Source organism: Pseudopipra pipra, chromosome 27, assembly GCF_036250125.1.
Source record: "Pseudopipra pipra isolate bDixPip1 chromosome 27, bDixPip1.hap1, whole genome shotgun sequence".
Taxonomy (NCBI): domain Eukaryota; kingdom Metazoa; phylum Chordata; class Aves; order Passeriformes; family Pipridae; genus Pseudopipra; species Pseudopipra pipra.
The window spans coordinates 5,885,699-5,908,601 of NC_087575.1; the positions used below are offsets into that span (position 1 = coordinate 5,885,699).

The following is a 22,903-nucleotide window of genomic DNA, read 5'->3' on the forward strand; positions in this document are numbered from 1 at the left end:
GCCGGGCCGGGCTCCCGGCCTTGCGGAGGACGGTGGTCGGTGCCGGGGGGGTGGGGGGTGGGCGGGGGCGTCCCGGCCGCGGCGCGACCATGACTCTGGAGTCCATGATGGCCTGTTGCCTGAGCGACGAGGTGAAGGAGTCGAAGCGCATCAACGCCGAGATCGAGAAGCAGCTGCGGAGGGACAAGCGCGACGCCCGCCGCGAGCTGAAGCTGCTGCTGCTGGGTGAGGAGCGCGGGGCCGCCGCAGGGCCTGGCCCGGGACTCGGCAGGTCCGGGTGGCCGGGCCAGGCGGGGAGCGGGTGTGGCGGGTAAGCGGCGGGAGCCATCACCGCCTCAGCCCGGCGCTCGGGGCCGCTCCCGAGCCGTGCGGGGCGGCCGCCTCATTGGCTGCCCTTTGTTTGATTTTGTGATGCGTTCGCTGTCAAAATGGATTTTGACATAAGCAGGAACTAAGTAGCTGAAATTCCTGGTTCCGAAGGCGGGCACGCACACACGCGCGTGAAATTTGTCTCGAGGAAACGGTTCTCGGGGCGTGCTGGCCTTCGTTAGCATGTGAAAATTTGCTGATGGAGTTGATGGTTTCCAGTACTGTCGGTGAACTCCTGGGCCTTGAGTGAAAAATTGGCCTCCGGCCCCTAAGCCACAGAGTTCCACTTGTACAGCCCTGGGAGAGCCGGCAGGGCTGGCAGCGTGGTGTAGTGGTTCTGAAGTGGAAGGAGACAGTAAGAATGCAGGAGTTGTGTATTTGATGAGGAAATGTCTGTAGAGTTTAGCATTGCCCTCGGAGGAAGAGATCAGCTGTGCAGCCATAAGAATCTAGGTCTTCATATGGAAACGTAGTAGTGTTCTCTGTGCAGATGGAAAACTGCTGTGTTTAGGTGAGTGTATAGGGATGGGTAATCAGTTGCCAGAGCAGCCAGTGAAGATTGCAGGCATGTACATCTTCTTCAGCAGTGAGTTTGATGTTCATGTCTAGGTAGCCCCCAGATTTAAACTTAAATTACAGTTTTCATGGGTACTGTGACTTATCATTGCTTGTGTCTTAAATGTATTCTGCTTTGTGGCTTAAATACTGTGTCATCTTAAGCTGAAATCTGAAGCAGATCTGATGGATTGAGTTTATTCACTTGGGGTCTGTTGACAAGCCATTAAGGTACAAATGAAGCTGACCCTTGTGAAAACAAACGTAGCACTTTGCAGAAGTGAGGGGGGGCTGTGTATGCCCAGCCCTTTGAAGGGCTCCAGTGGTGCCTGGTGATAACTGTTCAGTGAAGGCCACGGTTGTCCTTCTCACTGCAAATCTGTCATAATTGATGTGTTCCTGTTCTTCAGGTGAAAAGTAAAATCGAGGGCTTGACGTTTCTGCTCTTCGGAGATGCTGTGACAGTTTCTGTAAGGCTTGTAGATGAGGGAGGGTGTCTTTCTCATGCTTCCCTAAAACAGTTCCACAGAAGCAGCTGCTTCAAAATAGGCTGGCACTATAGAATAGATCTGGGTTAAGAAGATCCCACTGGATCTAAAGATTTCACTTTAGAAATAATTCAGATTGCTTGAGAATCCTTTCTGCTTTTCTAAAAGATACAGCTAAGTAAGATTCAGCATCAAATAAAAAAATAAATTACATGAGGTGGTTATTATTGGATAAGCAACATTCCTAGACCATGTTTGCTGGATGCTTTTCACTGCATACAGCACATTGCCCACTTTCAGCTGAGGCAGGTAACGTGTTCTCTCTCCTTGGTATAACTGCTGTTATACTTCTGTGTTGCTCCTGTCATGTGGAGTTCTAACATTCACAAGTATTAATGATTGAATTAGTAAGAGGGCTTTCCCAAATCTCCAAACTTTTGAGTGTATGGAAGGAGTTTTCACTTTGTAAGAAACCATGTTAAATTTTTCTTTTCACTTCATCTAATGATAGTTACTTTGCTAAAGCCTAAAACAGAAAATTGGCATGAATAACAGTGCTAATCAGTGATGAACCTGGTAATAAGAAATTCAAGGTGTTGGACGTTGCCCTCTGGTATAAGGTAGTCATTTGTGATTTTACTGGGTGAGGAGAATATTTTGTACAAAAATTGCTTGTGATTAAGCGTGGGATACTGTTGACTGAGTAATGTACTTACAAGTGCCTGTGAGGTACTTGGGGGTCATTAGTAAGTTATTGTAAACTCTGCTGCTTTCACGTGTTGATAGAAGAAACAGTGAATTCAGATTATCTCCTTTCCCAACATTGTCGTATTAAAAGGGGGTTTGTGCCCTTACAGCTGTAGATCTTGCCCGCTAGAGCTTGTAACCTGCTGGTGTAGTGCTGTGCTGCATTGTCAGTGGCCTTGGGGAAAGCAAGAGGCACCTTTTTAAAAAAATCAAAACAAACAATAACAACCAACCCGCCTCCCCCCCCCAACAAAAACAACCCCGGAACCAAAAAAGGGAGGATGATGGAGTGACAGGAAGAATCTGTGTTTGAACTCTCTAAGTTCTGAAGCAAGCAAAGGTCTGGTGCTGAGGTTTCTCTTATGGTTTCATTGTTGAAATGCTTCGAAGCACCACCATTTTGTTTTGTTTTTTTTTTTCCCCTTTCAGTTTTGGTCACTGTGGTAAAAGACAAGGAAGTATTTCTCACCACAGTGAGAGAAACCAGAAAAGATTTCAGTTTCCAAACTTTCCCCCACTTAGGGTATACCTTTATGTTTGAGATGGAGATAGTTTGCTGCGTATTAATAGTATTTCCAATGTTAATTTCTGACTATGCTGACATGATTTCTGCCAGTTCTTGCTGTTTATTTCAAACATTCTGCTTCTAGTTAGGTGCTTGCTGCTTTTACCTGAGCATATTTATTTGTTTGTTTGCCTTTTAGCCCACCAGGATAAACATGTAACTGAGAGTCTACATGTGAGTAGTAGCTGTGTACAGGGATGAATGAGATCCAGTCTGAATCCATCTCTCCCCTGGTGTGAGAAGTACCTGGTGGTGCCTTTGGTGAGAACCAGGGCTCTGCAAGCATCCTTATTTTTAACTGCAGATCAAAAGGATTTGTCACTGATGGGATACAGTTGAGTTTTTGGTCTCAGTAGCCAAGTGAGCCGGGATACTGTGTTAGAGCGCTGTTTTTTCTATGTATCCTGCATATTGATAGCAACTTTTAGAAGGCTGAACAAAAGCATTCAACAGAAATGTCAGTGGTATCCCCTTAGGCTGTTGCTCATGGGGTGAAGTGTGGAGGTAGGGGAGTCCTTGGCCCATGTGTCCCCTCCACAAAGGACTGTGTGTGCACGGAGCGGATGTTGCAGGGAACTTCCCACAATACCAGTGGAATTGTGAATGTAACAGGGCTGTGTAACTGTGTGGGTACTGTCTGATGGTGAACTTACTGTGCTAGAAAAGTTCCCACTGTCCTTTTATATCACCTGTTGGACTTCACATGTTAAATGACACTTTTCCGGGGCCATAAATGTAGGAGTGGAAGGACCTGCCCAAGTGACAGTGCAGGAAGCCAGCGTTGGAAGGGCTAGACTGTGTAATGCACATGCTGTGTCCTGCCCTCCCATCTGCTCCGAGGCCCGACAGTGAACCTGTGTCAGGAGGAAGCGGTGGCCTTGCTGAGCAGGCTGCAGCTGAGGGGATCCCTGGGGACCCTGGCATAGCACCGGCAGCTCTGAGCAGTGGCCTGCTCTGCTCTCCTGTCAGCCACCATCTTTAACTCTCTCGTCCTCAAAGGCTGTGAGCTGGATCAGATGCATTGGGTCACAATCGGGATTGTTGTTTCTGTCCTTGAGAACAAACCTCACGTTTGCACAGTAGTTTAGGATACGAGGCAGACGCGCTGATTAAGTTGTTTGTGTCAGATGGATAAGCAAGTAGTTTCTTGAGCTCCATTCTCCTTTAGAGTTGGGGTTTTTTCTGTTGTGTTCAGTTCTTTCCTATGAAAAGACGTGTAGTCTATCAGGTAAAGAGCATTCTGTGCCAAGTTACAGCGAAAGGAAGTTCACTCTTTTGCTGTGCAAGTGGGCTTCCCTTGGCACTCCCTGTCATCTCGGTCTGTAGTGCTTTACTAACTGAAGAGCATGCCCAGGCTCTTCCTGGCTGGTGCCGTGGTTGTAGCATCTTGCTGGAGTATCTGGGAATAGGTCAGGTGTGACGGACGAGGGCCTCTTGACGCAGAACGTGTGGGAGTGGCTGTAACATGAGATTTGGAATAAGTACCAGGGCTGCTTTTGAGGGCTTCTGTAAAGGACAAGCTTTCATGCTGTCAGGTTCCTAGTGGGGATGAGCAGGCCTACCCAGACTGTCTTTTTACCGTTCTGGAAAGCAACTAGAAAAAGTGGCTGGAAGTAGTGTGTGCTTGGTTATAGTAATAGGAACTTTAAGGTATGAAGTGCCTGCTTTGTTCTGTTGGGATCCTTGCTTGTGATGGCTCCTAATGCACTCTCTTGCATTCTGCAGGCACTGGGGAGAGTGGGAAAAGCACATTCATTAAGCAAATGCGTATAATTCATGGCTCAGGCTACTCTGAAGAGGACAAAAAAGGCTTCACCAAGCTGGTGTACCAAAACATCTTCACTGCCATGCAGTCTATGATAAGAGCCATGGAAACCCTGAAGATTCTGTACAAATATGAACAGAACAAGGTAAGTGTCTCACAGGTTTTGCACGTCTTTAGGCAGTGAGGATTCTAGGGTTTGACTTCTAAGTTCCTGTTTGTTTGTGTCCTTCTGCATTGCATCCTCAATCTCCCTGACCTCTTTTCCATAAACATTTTGTGACATTTTCTTGATACCTGACTCCATTTACTTGGTTGTGTTAAGGGATAGAGCAACTTTGGGTGGTTGGTGCACTAGTCTGCGTAGTGAGTGGTGGGAGCAAAGGATTGGCATATGATGTAGGGTATAAGAGGGGTGGTATTTTTACTCATTTCCAGGATTCAGTGTTGTTAAACGTGTCTGGCATTTTCTTTGCGTGAGTTACTATACTTACTGGAAATTGAAGCTGGCAAAATACGTGCTGGACCCAAAAGACACCTGTGCTGATAGTTATCCCTGTTCCTGCAATCCATCCATTTTTCTGATAGCTGCTGACCAAGGGTACAAAACTTTCTTGATGGATTTTGGTCTCAACCACAGAAACATTACCTGAGCTAAAGTCTGGCTTACTCATTTTGGGACCAGGAATTGATTTTTCAGCCAGATCTGGTCTAAATTATTTTAGCTTTTTGAGGGGGAGGACAATGAGAAGTGAGGGTATGCCAGGAAAATAGGGTTTTTTTTAGCATAGTTTGCTTCTTTTAATGCATAGTATCCTTAATATTTTGAAGTTAAATTGTATTTTATCTCTTCTGTCACACAGTACCTTGGAGCTGATTTTGACTAACTGTTTAGAGGGACTGGATGGTGCACCTTTTATGTCTGTGATGAGAATGGGCAGGGTGTGAAGAAGCTTGCCTTGCCTGTGCTTTACGTGGGGCATGGTGAAGGGGTTCTGATAGGTAGAATCTGCCAACTTTTACTTATGATAACTTGCGCAGTTACCATAAGATAAAGATAAAGCCAGATAACTTGGCTTTGGTTTTTATTTTTCCTGGGGTTGGTGGTATTGGCAAAAGCCCTTTCAGAAAGCAGCTGGATGTGGACAGTCACCTCACGGATGCCACAGGCTGTGGCAATGACTGTAGCCCTTCCTTTGTTTAGCAATTGTAGGGTGGGAATTTTTATTTCCTGCCATGACCGGTGCCCCCTCCTTCTGACACAGATCCCACACCTCCCAGGTTCGTGGTGGTTTTTTAGTTGGGTTTTTTGTTTGTTTGTTTGCTTTGGTTTTGTTTTGTTTTTTTTTTTTACTTTTGGTTATTTTACTTTTTTTCTTTCTCTTTTCAATCTCCAGGCCAATGCAGTGCTGATCCGAGAAGTGGATGTAGAAAAGGTCATGACATTTGAGCAGCCATATGTAAGTGCAATTAAAACATTGTGGAATGACCCTGGAATACAAGAGTGTTATGACAGGAGAAGAGAATATCAGCTTTCTGACTCAGCTAAATAGTAAGTATATAATCGCGAGCATACACTGGTAGGTGGGAGTGATGGTCTAACAAATTATACCTGTCCAATTTTTTTTATTGAAGCTTAGAATTTGTTTCCTTACCATTTGCTGCTTTTCATGAGGCTATGAGGTGTTCTGATGGGTGTTAAAGGCAGTTGTTCACACATCTGCTTCTGGATATACCTGAGGCCAGAATCCCTACCTTCTGCCATCTATGTTGATCCTGGCTCTTAGGCAGCAGGAGTGTTGCTCTTTCTCCTCAGGTTTGTCCTTTGGCCTACAGGTGTACGTGGATGTGTAGCTTAGACTTTATTAATAAAAAATCCATTAAGTTTGGCAACATAGAGAAGATGTTTTATAAGTAAATAAGTATATGTTTCTACGCTACAGATGAGACTTGATTCTGAAATATAAAGCATCCACTGTACTTAAACGTTCTCTGTGTAAAGATTGTCTTCCACACTGCTATACAGAGTTGATAAGTTGTCCTTAGTATATCTGTTTATCCTCCAAGGGGGCTGGCTGGTGAATTACTGTTCCCCAAAAATGTATTCTGTTACTTTTCCACATCATATTTTAAATGATTCAGGTGACTTCTAACTTTCTTGTTACACTAGGGAATGACTAAATGTAGCAGTTTTTACATCTGTATGTTTATGTGCTGCAACCTAAGGTATTTTTTTTTTCCACTGTCCTCCCTGTAGCTATCTCAGTGACGTGGATCGTATTGCTACCCCAGGATATCTACCAACTCAGCAAGATGTGCTACGGGTTAGAGTTCCTACAACTGGTATCATAGAGTACCCCTTTGACCTAGAGAATATTATCTTCAGGTACTGAAGGTGTATTCATGTTACAGCTGAACTGAGAGAGTGGTGATATGGTTTCAGGAAGGATAAGTTATGGATTGCTTTAGAGTGTCCAGGTGCTTGATTGAGAGGCTCTGAGTGGATGTGTGTGTTGTGGAATTATCTGCTGATAGGTATTGCTCTAATGGAGATAGTCCAATGTTTTGACTGCCAGAAAAAAGAACCTGCTTTTGAATCGGTGACGCTTAAAACCCAGTGAACCATCTTGCAGGAATTGGTGCCTTCCCTGGGAAGGACTGCATTGCTGGCATCTGAGGCTGAAGTTGTGGCTTGTGAGGCAGTTGAGTGAAGTATTGGTAGCTGAAGCCACCCACCAGTATTTCTTCCACTAGGAAGAAATACTCTCTTGTATGTCACACCTAGCATCTGCCTTGGGAGATGGTTTTCTGTGCCTACCTTGTGCTCTCAGGATGACACCAAAACTTGGTGTCTGTGCTGGTGCAGCAACAGATGGCCTTGAGAGGCTTAAGCCAGCAATCAAGCCTGGTGTGAAGAGCACAACACTGAGAAGCTTTGAGGCAAGGAGGTTTTTTAGTAAAAAACAAAAGTAGTTTGCTCATTTGACAGAGGACAGTTTAAGGACTCATCTTTTCAGACTCAGGACTGATGGTTAGCAAACCAGAGCAGAATGCAACAGAAATGGTAATGCTGGTATCAGGAGGTTGAATTTGGTATCACTCGCCATTCTTTCAGTTTGATGTATTTCTGGAACAGGATATTTTGTAAACTTGCTGGTTTTGTTAGCAGGCAGATACTAGCACATCCCTATGACATGTTAACTGGAGTGGTAAAGAACTGCATTCATTCTCATCATTTGCTGGTCCTTTGCATTCAGACAGAGAACTGCAGTACCTCTGTGATACTGTATGTACTTCTCTTCCTTAGAATGGTGGATGTTGGAGGTCAAAGATCAGAACGAAGGAAGTGGATCCATTGCTTTGAAAATGTGACTTCCATCATGTTTTTAGTAGCACTTAGTGAATATGACCAAGTTCTGGTGGAATCGGATAATGAGGTAAGTCAAAGAATGGGAACTCTGCAGGAGGGTAGAAGGAAAGCTGGAATGTCTTCCTAGCTCCTTGGAGCTTGGTACCCAAGTGCTTGGTGCCAAGTTGGATTAGCAAGTATTGTTGGTTTTGGCCTTCAGTTCTTCTTGTTGCAAAGGGAACATTAGCCTCAACGGGACATGATGTCCCTGAGAATGGAAAATGCAGAGGGCATTCGCATCATCTCCACTTCCCCAGTAAAACCAAAATACTCTGAAGTGACGGAGCCCTGTGTGCTGTGGAAGGCACTGTGGGGGGAGGCACCTTCTCAGATCATGTCCCTCTTACCACGCTGGGGTACTTTGGGTTGTGACTGCTGTCTTGTTAGGTAGAGACTGGGCTCTTTGAAGGTGCAAATCTGAATTTTGGCACTTGCTAATAGATAAAAAAAATGCTACTAGATAACAGCAATTACCCCTTTTCTACTAGACAAACCATGTTCTAAAAGTATTGCTGGCCAGTCTTCTCATATGACTGTCAAAGCATAAAATGGCTTTTAAGTGTTTTGATATGAATGGCTTGGCAATTAAACGAAGCTGGAGTCCATCAGATTTTGCATTTCCTTTCCATTTATTGATGCAGTTTGAGCCAGAACCTACCTAGGGCCAAAGCATTCTGAATGTAGTGTTTGAGATGCTGAATCACTATGGATCTGAGTATGTGTGCAGGCAGCAGAAAGGCGTCTTAGTGCTCATTTGTGAAAATAAGGCTTTCTTTTTCTTGTTTCAGAACCGGATGGAAGAGAGTAAAGCTCTCTTTCGAACCATTATAACTTATCCATGGTTCCAAAACTCTTCTGTTATCCTCTTTCTCAACAAGAAAGATTTGTTGGAAGACAAGATCCTGTATTCCCACCTCGTTGACTATTTCCCGGAGTTTGATGGTGAGTGATTTTTAAGGAGGTACATTATATATCTAGAATAAGATGTGGAGCTGGTTTGGTTAGAACTTTCTTGTTTTCCAAAGAAAATTAGGATCTAGAAATGGAGAAAACATCTTAATTTGAGGAAGAATGCCTACAGCAATAAAAAAAAAATCATAAAAATAGCTTAATCATACGTAGACAACTGGAATCTGATTGAATGATCAAATAATGAACCTCTCCTAGATGAAGAATTACCCCCTCCAGTATGCACTGCAGAGTACCGTAGTATTATATAAAGCAACTTTCTTCCCTGTGTGCTTGTGCATATAACTAGTTTCGTAAACATGGCAATTTACTGGTATTCTGAACCTTCTAACCTCTAGTCAAGAGATTACTTGAGTCTTTGTTCTGAGAAACTGACTGGTCAAATACCCAAGTCGTTCAAATGATGGTGCTGAAAAATCTCAGGCAGCATGAAATTCTTATTAGCATGCTGTCTTCTGTTGTGGGAAAATAAGATTATGTGAAACAGAGAAATTCCCATCTGAAACAATGTTCTGTAGCCAAAGCAGTATTTCAGGCTTTTCACTTGAGTGCGTTTAAAGCTGGCTGGTAACATCTGTACAGGGCTGAAAATAAAGGTAGTGGAGAATGAGATCAAGCAACACACTTCTTGCCACGCTCTCCTGTATTAATTCTGTCATTCTATGCTTTAAAAGTATGAGGTAAAAGAAGAATTGCCATTTTGCTAACAGCTTTCATCCTCTAAAAGACTAATGGAATTGCTCCTTGTTAGTTGTCCTCCTACATCTGGAGTTCTGTGCCCCCAGCATGGGCACTGGTGGGAACACCGTGTTTTTACAGCAGGCTGGGAATGGCTGAAGAGCTGCCACCCAGACAGTGCCTACTTCAAATGGAGCTTAACAACTGGAGACAGATCTCAATGTCAGGGAGTGCAGTGTACTTTTGTTTTTTCCTACAAGTGTTCACTGTAGTTCCTTCAGGGGTGCTGCATGGCCTGTGAGTTGGAGGTTGCCCATCATACATCCCCTGAAGAGGTGATATTTGCCATGCAGAATGTGACAACAGCAGTTCTGTGAAAGAAATAGCAGTAGGTGACTATTTTCTTGGGAGCTGTCAGCAATATGAATTAAAAACTGGCAAAAATTCCAGTTTTTAGCTCCTGTGAGTTGACCAGCCAGTTAGGACAGGCTGCACTTTTGGCTGAGGATAACCCTTGTTTCCAAAACATATGCTTGTGTCCTTCAGCCTATAAGATCCACCTGTATATTAGGAAGAAATACTCATTCCATCTCCAGGAGAGAGCTTTGTGTGTCTCTGCAGCATCGTCCCTCCCACCCAGGGTTTTACCAAGGTCTGGATTCCAAAGCACACCCCTTGGTGTCTGCAAAGTGCCCAGCTTTGGGTTTTGGTTAGATAACTGAAAAGCATGAGACACTCCAGCTCCTCGGACCTTTATATCATAAACGATCTTAATTTCTTCTTTATAGCTCTGTAACCCATAAGAAAAAGCAGGCTGGCAGTTATTCTGATGGATCAGCCTGGGGAATGCATTGGAATGAATCCATTCACTGGTGTCTCTGTTCGCTGCAGGCCCACAGAGGGATGCACAGGCAGCCCGCGAGTTCATCCTCAAGATGTTTGTGGATTTAAATCCTGACAGTGATAAAATCATCTATTCCCATTTCACATGTGCTACAGACACAGAAAACATCCGTTTCGTCTTTGCAGCTGTCAAGGACACCATCCTACAGCTCAACCTGAAGGAGTACAACCTGGTTTGACCTGCTCTGCTCTTGCCCCTTGAGAGGCTTCTTTGTGAAGAAAGACAAAAAAAGAAATTTTAAATATGACAGGAAAAAAAGTTTTAATTTTTGATGATGTAATGAGTGCAAATTGTCTGATCTGTGGAGTGGCAAGTGCTCAGTGTTATCCTGGAGTCTCATGTCTCTGTCCACAGAGTAGTTGATTTCATATTTTTAACAAATTGCTTTTATTTCACAGTTAACGGGGATATGCCTCATTTCTTCAGCACCTTGCTTACGTCTTAATTTTTGCCAAGCAGCTAAGGCAGTCTCATCTTGGTCTTTCCTTTGTTGCTTAGCCACTGTTTGTTTTTTTTCCCTTTCATTCCCATGGTATATATAGAAAAAACACTTTCCAGCTGAGATTATGAATTCACTGGACAGTGGGAGTGCAGAATGCTACTGGTCCCTTTGCCTTGTGCTATAGGGTGCCTCTGGTGTAATTTGCTAAATCTGCTTGCTTCCCCCCTCCTTTCCCTTCCCTTCCCCAGGACACTCTCCATGGTTCACTGTGATGAAATGTTGGGGAGGAGCAATTGCTCTCCAACTGTTGTGCAAAAAAAATGGCAAAACAAAAAAAAAAAGCCATCACTTTTCCATTCTTTATATGTTCTGAGTTATTTTTTTCTTATCAATTATAAAAGATATGGAGACTGTGATTTTTTTTTTTTAAATTATTGATGTTCTATACATAGTTTGCTACATGTTGCTGTATTTCGTTCATGGACTACAAATGATGGAAGCTCTTGGAGCAATAGCTGCTGAGCCTGGGGAAGTGCCTGACTGTAATTGTTCTGTTTTGTTTTATTTTATTTAGTTCTTGTTTCTTTTTCACACACATCCCCCTCCACACCACAAATGCGTGGCTGTGTGCTCACAAGGCTCAGTTTGCTGAGAGAAAATACGTTTTGTTGAGTAGAGTATATGACATCAATGAGCAACTTCTCTATGCAGCAGTTTCCGAAAGCACACTGAGTAATTGTGGCATTTGAACATCAGACTTTGGCTGGATTGAAAATCTTAGTCCTGTGCCATCCTCTAGGTCTTTTCTTGCTACCAGTAGCAAACAGGCCTTGTTTATTGCATTTTGTGCCAATGTGTGAATGACTTAGTAAGAATTCCTCACTCCTGTCCAACTTGCAGAGTTTTAGAAAGGACCAGAGTTGGTGGGTGACAGACTTGGGGACACTGGTAGGATTCTTACTTGAGAAGAGTGAGAGTAGCTCTTGGAGGGAGCGGCAGTTCTCTCTCCCCTGTTTATGCATTCCCTGTGGCACATGCTGCTGTGTTCCTCTTTGGAAGACTTGCACACGCACTTGCTCCTGGGCGGGTGTGATAACCGAGTTACAGTGGTCGTGGCTGGAGCACAGCTGCTGTGGAACCCGGAGAGCACTGCTGTGGGTGCACTTGGCTCAGCAGGAGAGGAGGGGAGAGGCAGCAGCACTTGCTGGTGCAGGTGGAAGGCAGATTGGAAATAGTTCTGAATTCTAGATGCCACCTGAATCTCCACTAAGCAGAAAGATGTGAAGCCTTTGCACATTAGAAAGCTTTTTCAAGTTGCTGAGGCAAGTCAGCAGATGTGCTGAGGAGCTGTTGCTGGCCAAGAAGTGCAGTGGCAAGACAAGAAGTGAGTGTGAAGCAGGGAGATCTGACCCACATCTGGACATGTGTCATTTGGCCATCACTAATGCTTCTGTTTCAATTCCAACAAATAGCACTGGGTCCAAAATCTCTGGATCAGCCAGACTGCCCCATTGAAGGCTAGCAGGCTGCCAGCAGAAAAAGACTAAATGAGCTGCACCGTTGAAAGGGGCTGTTGATATTTTGTCTGTTTTGTAGACAGAGCACTACATCGGTGTTTTGCACAACATGTAAATCTAACTGTCTGAGATGCTTAAGATGCTTTGATTTAGAACACTAAAATATGGAGGGACATAACTTTGAATAATTTTATTTATAGATCCCTCTGGATTTCCAGAATAGCCAAGTGAAGCCTCTGTGTTCCTCAGAGCACTACAGAAGATGGCAAGCACTGCTACAAGTGATTAGAGAGCTTAAGTTGGAACAGTAGCCATGGGACAAACAGTTAAAGAGCCGGTCTAGCCAAGTGGTGATGCTGAGGAAAACATAGCATCTCATAGCCATGCTCTGGACTGCATTTACCCCCTGGGAGGAATGAGAGGGATTCCCATGTGTCAGACAGCTTTGCATCAATTTTACTGCTTTTTTTTTTCATCTTTGTGTCAAAATGATCCATTTTGTAGAAACTGTCCTATAAGGAGGAATTTATAATCATCTTCATGTATTCTAAGTGCTGTCCCTCTGAAGCAGACGGCAGCACCAGCCTCTTAACGCTTCTGTGATCCTTTTGTAAATGGTTCACACTACAGCTGTTGCCAGCAATGAACCTGGCACTGAGATACACAGGTTCTTGGAAATAACTTCCCAGAAGTTTTTTTTTTCCGAGGTGAATGATGGTGGTACTTCCACTTGAATCAGAAACTTTTTGTCTTTGTTTCCTACCTTCCCCTTCTTTAAGAGCTGCTGCCCTGGCACTGGAGGAGGGATCTTGGCATCTGTCTCTTGCAGAGTGACTCTGCATCATCATGGGCAACTGTGGGAGACTATGGGCACAAAGATTTAGGGATGTGCTGTACCTTATGGAGCACCTGCTTAGTGTAGCTGTTGGCCTGATCACTGGCTCGATGTGCTGAGCATTGTGGAGGGGAGGGCAGAGCGTTGCACAGTGACTCTCCCAAGTTCCTGAAACCTCATTCTGAATTGGGGTAGGAATGGATCAGACTTGTGCACATCATCTGGAGTTGTCTATGACTGTATCATATGTGAGAAGATACCAGTGTTAGCACATGCTTTTCTTAGTAAATAGTAGCTTGTGTGCCTCCAGCTTGGCCAGCAAAGCATTTCTGCAGAACTGGCTCCAGTCTCTGTTGGCTGGCAAATGCCTGTCCTAGCAAAAGTGCCAAACCTTAGACCAAATTTGCCTATATCATCTTTTCTGAAAGTGAGGGCTGTCGGAATTTTCTGCAGGTTGAGACAACAGATTGACTTTCAGAAAAGAGGTAAAACTGCGTTCTTGTAGGGAACCTAGAGTCTGAGGAAGTGGTCTCCTGGCTAACTTCTGCTCCTTGTGCACTTTTAATCTTTGTTCTGCTGAAGAAACCAACATACTTTGAATGAGTTTGAAACTTGAAGTCAGTGAGCAGAGGACCATCCCGTTTCCTTGCACCATTCCATGTGGATTGGCTATCTGGTGAGCAAAAGCCCCTTCCTGCTGCGTGTCAGATAGCTCCTTCCCTTCCTGCCTCTCCCCTTCTCCTCAAGTTGGATTCTTTGGTCTCTTGTTGTTGCTTCCTAGCAATGTTGGCCTATGGTTTTTCTTCATGTGTTTTATTGGTTAAAAAAAAAAAAAGAAAACAAAAAAAAACACCAAAAAACCACAACAACAAAAAAAACACAAAACAAACAAAAAACTAAACAAAAACAAACAAACAAAAACAAAACAAAACAAAAAAAAAACCTTCCGGAGTGTGCTGACCATTGTATTGTCCTGTACAGAGCCCAGGTCATTAGAGTCCAGCAGAGATAAAGTGTGTTACGCAGCACCCAGTTTTTTAAGAGTATGGTTTGTGCCAATGCCCCTTCTTTAGTAGTGCCAGAGACTCTTTACAAGTGCCAATGTGGTGGAAATTATTTGGTTATACTTGTATATTATAGGATCCTGATTTAAGACAATGTAAACATTATCCTATTTAAAAAGATACTATATAAAATGCTGTTTTTAAACCTTGTAATTTGCAATGCATGTATTGTTGTGCGTGTTGGGGGGTGGGGAGGGAAGAGGGTAGGGTAAAGGAGTTTCTGAATAAGATGCCCAGTGTCAGGATCTATTCAGACTCCAAACTGTCTCATTCCAGTCCAGGAGTGTGATTGTTTCTTGGAAAGATCCCACTCTGACTGCTGGGCAACACCCTTATTACAGAAATATCTGATGGAAATTGATTTTCATATCTTTCTCCTGAAATAAACTCTCTGTTTGAAATTGGAATAAATTTTGTTCCTAAAAGTCGTGGTGTTTGAGCGTGTGTTTCTTCACTCTCGTTCCCCCTCTCCTCCTCCCTGGTTGGCTTAGCAAATTCTGTAGCTGATGGAAGCAGGGTCTGCCTCCTGCTGAGAAAATCAGGACCCTGAGGCATAGAAACAAAGCGTGTTTTAATATGCAATAACTATGTATAATGCACTGTACCAGTAATCCTGAAGTGTGAACACTGACTGGGGTGCAGGTATGCAATGGTGGCATCTTGATTTAAAGTTTTCTGGGATTTTGGAGTAGAATTGCATAATGAAGTTGTTGGTATTTGCTACTACCTCTTGCTGTAGCATCAGCCCATTGCAGGCACAATTCCAACAGGATATCTGTTGCCAATAGCAGGAATGTTGGTGGGACTAAAACTGCTTCCAGTCTTGTCTATTAGAAACATGGACTGAAATAGGAAACGTGGCTTAAAATTATCTCTTAGTCCAGGGATGGATGATTGTGAAAGCTTTGGCAAAGCGATTTCTTAGTATGGAGTTTGTTAAGTTTAATTCTTTTTCTCTGGGATCATTCTCCAGGAATTTCAGGTTAAATCAGCTGGGAGGGGGCAGAGATGGATGACTTCCTGTATGTGAGGTTGCCTGTGTTTTCGGAACCTGCAACTGAGGATGTTCTACTCCCTTCAATGTCACTTAACACAGGTGAAGCTGCAGGTACTGGACAGCCTGAGATGTTGTGTTGACTTGCACCAGGAGGGTAACTCTGGTCTGTTGGCCACAGCACTGGCCGGCCCTTGTCGCTGTTTTCTGGTTACAGGTGAGTGTACATTGCTTTTCTTGGTGGCTCTGTCTCCTCACCAGCCAGGGAGTGTGTCACAGTGGCTGAAAGCAGTATGTTTGGTTTGTTGTTCATGTCCTCAGCTCTGTGTGGGTCACGTGTTGTGCTGGTCTTTGCAAAGAGCGTAGTATGCTCTTTTAAATCACATCAACAGGTTGAGACTTGAGGGAAGAAGTCTTAAAACTAATGCCCAGTATTCCCAGATGACTGTGAGAGCCTCGTGTTTGGGCCTTTTGCAGCCCCCAGTTGCCCCGTGTGCAGGTTGCCCGCTGCCAGCCGCAGGTGTGTGTGCAGGGGGCTGTTGCCAAAGTGTGGCAGTGGATATGCAGGAGGGGGGATCCCTGCCAGTCTTGGAGTGATCTAGGGAAGGAGGCAGCTGAGGGAACAGCCCATGCAGCAAGCTCATGGTTACTGCTTTCCCAAGGACCCCTCAAACTCAGACTGAATAAAGTGTTTCCACTAAGACAGTGAGCTCCTCCTTGCCTCCACCTCCGCTGCTGGGGTGAGAGGCCCTTGGCTCCTCTGACATGCAAGTACCGCATCATGCAAGGGGAGGTCTTGGGAACTCGGGAGGCGCTGTGTTGTGAAGCCACCTGCTACTGCCTGAATAATTCCTTTAGCCTGCAGCCTGCTATGGAGGGACTTGGCAGAAGAGGGCTGTCAGAGCTGGGCTGTGGGCCGGAGGAATGTCCCGGTAAAGTGTGCTGGCCCAGGGACTGGGGTTGTATTAGTGCTGCAAGGCCATTGGATGTCCCTGCCAACACCAGAGCAGCTCCTTGGGATTGTGCACAGGGGTGGACCAGACATTAAGAAAATCAATTTTCAATTTTTTCATATTAAAAAATCTCATGTGGAAGAAAATGGCAAAGAGAGACTTCAGGATTTGCATTGTCCTTGGACAACGACCATCCTCAGGATGATTGTAGCAGGAGAAAGCTCTTTTCTTTGAGCATTACCTTTGCCATTTTGGGAAAGCGAGAGAAGCATCTGTTCAGCTTAAGAAGAGTAAAATGTCATAGGAAATTTATAAAGCAGGAATATAATGCTTCCCTCCTCTCACTTCAGCTCTCTCTCCCGTGTTAGCCTGACCCCACCCTGCCATGCTCAGGATTCTGTGGTTGGTGCCATGTGCCTCAGAAGTGTGGGACCAGCTTGGCCTGTGGAACGGCAGCTGCTGGTGGTGCAACATTGCTGTCAAGAGCAGTGACTTCTTGAGCCCCTAGGCTAAGCAAAGGTTTGTTCTAAACCAAACTCTTTTTTGTGTGCTCTCCTCAGTAGTTGTCTTTCAGTTACTTTATCTTCTGTGATGCAGTCTGATCAGGAATTTAAGCCTCTACAAGCAAATTTTGTAACATCTGTACTACCATGAGTTGAGAACTCGTGGCTTTTGAAGAGTTTTTGTGGCTCCCATACTGGAGTGTATGACAAGACTCCACATTTGGTCTGTATGAAGCTCCTGGGTAATGCATCTGCCGAACTGAATGAGGATGTGGCTTGGCAGGGACCGCAGCTGCTGCCCAGGGCTGTTCTGCATCCCCAGCTGGGTGCCATTACTTCTTGTCCCTGGCCACTTCTATGCACTGCTCCCAGAACTGCTCCTCCCTTCATCTCAGGTGAGTATCTGTAGCTCCTGGCCATGGAAATACATGGTGTTTTCACAAAGCACCCAAAAGGCAGGTCTCTCCTGCTATGCTGGTTTGTATCCTTCCTCCTAATGTCTCAGGCCTTCAATCTGCAATTCTTCAAAAGTTGACAGGCTCTTTGCACAGTCAAGGTGATGCAGGATGAGAGCACCCTTGGAATTCTTCTGGAAAGGATTTGGCAGCCTGATTGGAAAAGAGTTTTCTGCTTTGCAACCCTTGATTCAGAGCAGATTAAATGATATAAAGAACCCTAAGGGAATTACCTTCCTCGGCTTAGCCATGAATGTACTTCCAAACTGTAAGAGGTAAATTTTTTGGATCAGTTCAGAAGTTGTTTAGAGACAGAACCTTGAAGAACACGCACTGTTGCCAGCCCAAAGAGGGCACTCTGTGCATAGAAAACTCAGCAGAAATGTGCCAAAGGTGCTCTCCTTGTGCAACATCATCCACAGAAAACCCATTGATAACTATGCTCAGTTGCAGCTTTTCTTAGGTGAGTGACCTGGGGACTTTCAGGCATTTTAAATGACAAGGTTTGGAAAGTATTTGGAGTCTTCAAAACTTTGGTCTAGTGTTTTGTGTACAGTGCTGCTGCAGATACTGTACTGGCCTCTGACAAGTCCCCTTTAGGCAGAGGTGAACATAAGGAAAGGCAAACACTCCCCAGAAGTGGGTTTTTGGAATCCTTCAATGAAATCCTAAGCATCTGATGGAAATGTTTGCTCTCCTCTTGCTAGGTCTCTTCTTGCCAAATCTCCAAGTTAATTTCCTTTGATTGTAATATTTTTTTAATTCTATTATAGTAGAGGTGGGGATTTATTTTTTTGTCTTAAACCACAAAATGTAGAAAGAAAATATTTGCTGAATATCAGGCCATGGTGGGTCTGTGTGGTTCTTCTCTTTGGTGCCAACTTCACTAAAAAGACCTGAATGACTCAGTGTGCCCTGATGAACACCTGTGTGTGACAGAGAGTTGGTCAGGATGTCCCTCCCTCAGGGCACCTGCCTGAGTCCAGCTGCAGTGGGGTGCGGAGAGCTGGAGAGGGCAGTGGGGAGGGATGGAGTCAGAGCCTCCCTAAAACTGTGTTGTGCTCTGGAGAGCTGAGCTGCTGCAGTACCTTCTGCCCAAATCACTCCAGCCTTCATGGCTTAGTCTGAGCAGTGACTTTCTTCTGAGCTGTTCAGGACTGAACCCAGTGGCCAGGAGAAATCCAAATCAGATCAGGACAAAGGCTTTCAAATACAGATGCAATTTATTGTTTTTATGTATTCTTACAACGCTGGAGGTACAGAAGAGGGGAGAAAGGAGGCAGCAGGTTTCAGAGGTAGGGGACAGCAGCAGCAGTAGTGAAGCAGGAACTGAAAGTGTCTTCCTTGGAGCTTGGGCAACCTTAAAACCTCAGGGCTTGGGCAAAGGACACCCAAACATCTGCTGTCACAAATGCAAAGGTCAGGGAGGATGCTGTTATTTGGATCCATCTGATCTAGTTATACAGCCTTCCCCAAAGGATAACAGACATCCCAGCAGCTACTGGCAGCTCTCTTGGGGCTGCCCGGCTGCTTCCCCTCTAGAGCTGTAACCCCAGCCAGCTTGAAAAAGGCGTAAATAAGGGCAGCAGTGTGGAAGCACACACTGTGTGACCAGGTACTCCCCAGTTTGCACAGGGAATAAACACAGTCGAGCCCTGATCTCTGTGCTGAGCCCCCCACTGGCATAGCTCGGCTTTGCCACAGAGAAGTCCTTGTCACATCCATGAGGATCAGTGTAGGATGTTTCCCAGTGAGAAAGGAAAAGAAAGCTGGTGAGGATGAGGCTCTGGAGTGTGAGTTCTCCAGGGCAGCAGCTGCAGGGAGAACAGGGTCATGCTGACTTCATGACACTGTTGACCCAGGGAAGGTAATGAGCGATGTGTGTGTAGAAACCAGGCCAGTTGTTATGCCTGTAGGAGAAGATGCCATAGGCTTTGTTATTGCAGACCAGTGGATCCCCAGCATCACCCTGTGAAATGGAGAAGGAGAGAGATCAGTGATTTATGTGGGGTCCCCAGGGAAAGGGTGCCTTTGCAAAGATCAGGGAGGCTGCATATATCAGGACAGAGCTTCTCCAGGAGAAGCCTGGACTCGCAGTGGATGGGGATAGCTCTGAGTCCAAAAGGGACTGCTGACAGCTTTGCTTGGGACCCAGCACAGCTACAGCTGGACCAACACTGAAGCTTCATTTCTGCCCTTCTGCTGGCTGCAGATCCAAAACGCACTCTGACCAGCTACGAGACTTAGAGGGAACCCCTCTGACCAAGCTGTTATCCCACAGTAATGCTGCAGACTCCAAGGTTCTCTGCCATGGGAAGACAAGGATCTTCTTGTCCCTTCTGCTTCACCCAGGGCTAAAACTGTCCCTATAGTTTCCTCCTACCTAAGTCAGAGACTGACCTTTTCAGGTACCTCAGCAGATGTGCTGCGGCCACAAATCAAGTTTTCAGCAAGCCCAGGGTAGTGGCTGAGGCAGTCCCTTTGTTTGATGATGGTGACAGGGGCTTCACGTAATGTGCCAGTGGGTGTCTTGTAGCCGACTACACTGCACACACTCCCACCATGAACTTTGGATTTTTCAAAGGAAATGGTCCTAACGAAGCTGTTGCTGGTGGCATTGCCGTTCAGCTGGGCAAGGGGACAGAAAACAGAGAAATAAGTGCTTGGCCTGTACATTTGCTGTGATGAAGGCTGTTCCCTTCTGCTCCAGGCAGGTAGTTACCTTCAGCAAGAGGATGTCATTTCCCTCCTTAGGACTGGTAAAGCATGGGTGGTAGTGATACTCTTCGACTTCGAACTTTTGCCAGCTTTTCTCTTTTGTTTGGACTGTGTGGGCTCCGAGGATGACAGTCAGAGGTTTGTGGCTGATAAAAATCAAGCATAGTGTATGTTGTTAGCTTTTTCCTGTCTTGCCTGGTAGCACTGAGGCTAATCTCCCCAGGATATGGCCAGGAGAGACCAGCCATGTGTACATATATTACATACATTGTGTATAGAGTGTGTGTGTGTATATATATATATGTATATCTATGCGTATGCTCTCTCATATATATACTAATGTATATGTACTATTAGCATAGATACACTGTATGCTATATATACAATAGTACACATATGTAGTGTTTATAGTATATACTTTCTATATACAGACTGTGTTATATATGCATGTTTTAAGAAGAACGGTGGGATCAAGGAGCTCTGCCAGTGAATCTGCCCAGACAAGAGGCAGAGCAAGTTCCTGTCTTACAGGCAGAGTCTGCAAGGGTTCTTTTACCTCTAGATCTCAAACTGGGCAAATTTGATCCAGTGCTGCTGCTGTGTACTAAGATATGTGGACTGTTGGTCTGGGCTTGGTAGGCCCGTGGAAGTCAAGGGATTTTTGAATCAGGAGCCTTCTATGTCCCTTTACTTGCCTTTACATCATCTGCAGAAGGGGCTGCCTTGGGAAAACTGGGAGGACCTTGGGTACATGTGTCTCCCAGGTGAGATGTGGACATCCAGGCTCCTGGGTTCTGCTGGTCCTCCCTTTTGCTGCTCGGGTGTGGGGACTGGCCCTGAACCTGGGTCACTGGCACCAGGGCAGATCTGTCAGCCCTGAGGTGAGCGGTAGCTACACCCAGAGTCATGCACGTATAGAAAAGCCCTCCTGCCTGTCCATGCCCTAGGCTGTCCAGCTGGAGGGATGGAAAAGGGCTGGGCAAGCAGCTTGCTCATAGTAGGTAATTCTGCTAACAGTCTCGAACAGTCTCTTGGTGGCAGGAAGGACAAAGCCTGACAACAACCATCCCTGCCATGCCAGCAGGTCAGTGCCAGCAAGGGAAGAAGCCACTTTGACCTCTGGGTGGCATCTAGGAAGAATAAAATGAGTCATGGAGAGGGAATAAAAAAGAAAGGTAAGTATATGAGGGCGGGCTGGGGAGACAGACAGGGAAGGCTGCAGGGAGAGCTGTTGTGGTGCTGTCCCCCCAGCTGTGCCCTGCCCCACAGCACAGCCTGTGCTCCCTGCTGGGAAAAGAGTCTGCCCATGGCCATGTGGGAAGCGACTCCAACTCTTAGACCTCTGTGTAGGAGATGGTACCCGGGTCATGGTGGTGCGATCCCCTCACTGCACCAGGTGCTGTATGAACACAGCGAAAACTTACTCAAGGCACTGAGCTGCTGTCATCACCCAATTCGGGGCCACAAGGAACCCTCCGCAGGAATGGTTGTTCTTTCCTTGCAGATAGGCCATGTAGGGTGTGGAGGGTGTCCTGGCTTCACCTCCTCCCTCCCTCCGATTCCAGGAATAATCTGCAATGGATAGGACTGAGGACAAGGGGATTGGAGGGCACAGGATATGCTGTCTGGGACTCATCCTTCCCCAACCCTCTCCTTGCCTCCAGCCCACTCTACTTACTGGTGTTGACTGGGGGCCACATCACCATCAGGAGAGGGATCAGGAGTGTCTGCAGGTGCTCCATCATGGTGTTCTGGGCTTCAGTGGATCCCTTAGAGGTGGGGTGCAGCCAGGGTCTCTTCCTGCTCTCAGCAAGGTTTTATAGCCTGAGACCAGACTCCAGGAAACCACAGAAATCAGACTCATCTGACAAATCTCTCCTCAAGTTGCATACCTCAGCAATCTGAGAGGGGATTTCAGTCAATCTTAGCCTTGGGCATCAACCCACCTTCATCTTGGGCCTGATCTGGGGTATCTGACGTCCTTATGAACCCAAAGCCAATTTTAGGTCATTGCCTTTGTGCTGGAAGCTGTGGGGAACATGCTCACCCTTATCTCTTTGACTTCCAGTGGACTCTTCCCTTGCAGCTTCTATTTGTTGTTGAACACTTGCAAACTCTCTTAATTTTCATCAGCAGCCCTACAAGATCAAGATTTCTTTCACCTGATGCACCAGTTCCAAAGACCATGAAGTGGCAGTTGAGGGCTTTCCTGCTCTCTCTCAGTAGGTGTAGTCTTGTCTAATGGAGCAAAATTGATGTGAATGTGTTTATAACACTGCACAGATATTAGGAAGAAATTCTTGGCTGTGAGAGTGGTGAGGCCCTGGCCCAGGTTGCTCAGAGAAGCTGTGGGGCTGCCCCATCGCTGGAAGTGTTCCAGACCAGATTGGATGGGGCTTGGAGCAACCTAGTCTAGTGGAAGATGTCCCTGTCCATGGCAGGGGGCATGGAATGAGATGACCCCTAAGGGCCCTTCCAACTCAAACCATTCCGGGATTCTATGATAAGAGCAAAGTTTGAACATTCACAGTTCAGCTGTGACGAAATGGGGCTGACACTTCCTTGCTGGCCTCGCTAACTGATGGTAAATTTGCTTTCCTCTCTGCCTCCAGTGCCACTGGGTAAAACCCAAATTTAAGCCTAAAGGTTCCTATTCTCGTGCAAAGACTGCAAGGGCTGGAGCTTCGAGGAAAACCCTGACGTGACAAAGATTCACACTGCACAGATAAGCAGCTGTAGCCTGTTCACTTGCAGATTTCTTAACTGATAGCAGCTGTGAGCAAAAGCCCAAACATGGAACCTTCTCAGTTTCCCCGGGGCAGCCTGGGTGGTGAAGGCAAAGGTGACATAGTTTCCCTTCATCCCAGGCAGGAACATGGAGGACATATGAGCAGACATCAGGCAGACTGTAGGTCATCTCCTCCCTCTGATGGAAGCGACTAGTGGGAGACTTTGAAAGACCATGAGAGCAGGGTA

At 45.7% G+C, this 22,903-nt stretch overlaps 2 protein-coding genes across 3 annotated transcripts; one reads left to right on the forward strand and one right to left on the reverse strand.

Annotated features, from left to right (window-relative positions):
- Positions 1-35: 35 nt before the first annotated feature.
- Positions 36-14,732, forward strand: GNA11 (G protein subunit alpha 11). 2 transcript variants are annotated; one of them, XM_064637171.1, is made up of 7 exons: positions 36-225; positions 4,450-4,634; positions 5,884-6,038; positions 6,744-6,872; positions 7,794-7,923; positions 8,684-8,837; positions 10,434-14,732. In XM_064637171.1, the coding sequence occupies exons 1-7, from the start codon at positions 90-92 to the stop codon at positions 10,622-10,624; spliced, it is 1,080 nt and encodes a 359-aa protein (XP_064493241.1). In that variant the 5' UTR covers positions 36-89; the 3' UTR covers positions 10,625-14,732. The 2 variants fall into 2 exon arrangements, with proteins under 2 accessions (XP_064493241.1, XP_064493242.1); XM_064637172.1 differs by lacking the exon at positions 36-225 and adding an exon at positions 580-724.
- Positions 14,733-18,465: 3,733 nt separating this feature from the next.
- LOC135403288 (granzyme G-like) lies at positions 18,466-22,239 on the reverse strand. Its single transcript, XM_064637178.1, has 5 exons — positions 21,606-22,239; positions 21,352-21,499; positions 19,932-20,073; positions 19,610-19,837; positions 18,466-19,178 (listed from the first exon to the last, which is right to left on the reverse strand). The coding sequence occupies exons 1-5, from the start codon at positions 21,670-21,672 to the stop codon at positions 19,041-19,043; spliced, it is 723 nt and encodes a 240-aa protein (XP_064493248.1). The 5' UTR covers positions 21,673-22,239; the 3' UTR covers positions 18,466-19,040.
- Between the last annotated feature and the right edge of the window lie 664 nt (positions 22,240-22,903).

Bases quoted from the DNA above. Each gene is read 5' to 3' on its own strand.
- GNA11 (XM_064637171.1), top strand. From the start codon at position 90: ATGACTCTGGAGTCCATGATGGCCTGTTGCCTGAGCGACGAGGTGAAG. The intron at 6,873-7,793 runs GTACTGAAGGTG...TCTCTTCCTTAG, and splicing joins CTAGAGAATATTATCTTCAG to AATGGTGGATGTTGGAGGTC. The intron at 8,838-10,433 runs GTGAGTGATTTT...TGTTCGCTGCAG, and splicing joins CTATTTCCCGGAGTTTGATG to GCCCACAGAGGGATGCACAG.
- LOC135403288 (XM_064637178.1), bottom strand. From the start codon at position 21,672: ATGATGGAGCACCTGCAGACACTCCTGATCCCTCTCCTGATGGTGATG. The intron at 20,074-21,351 runs GTAAGTTTTCGC...GATTTTTATCAG, and splicing joins ACAGCAGCTCAGTGCCTTGA to CCACAAACCTCTGACTGTCA. The intron at 19,838-19,931 runs GTAACTACCTGC...CCCCTTGCCCAG, and splicing joins ATGACATCCTCTTGCTGAAG to CTGAACGGCAATGCCACCAG.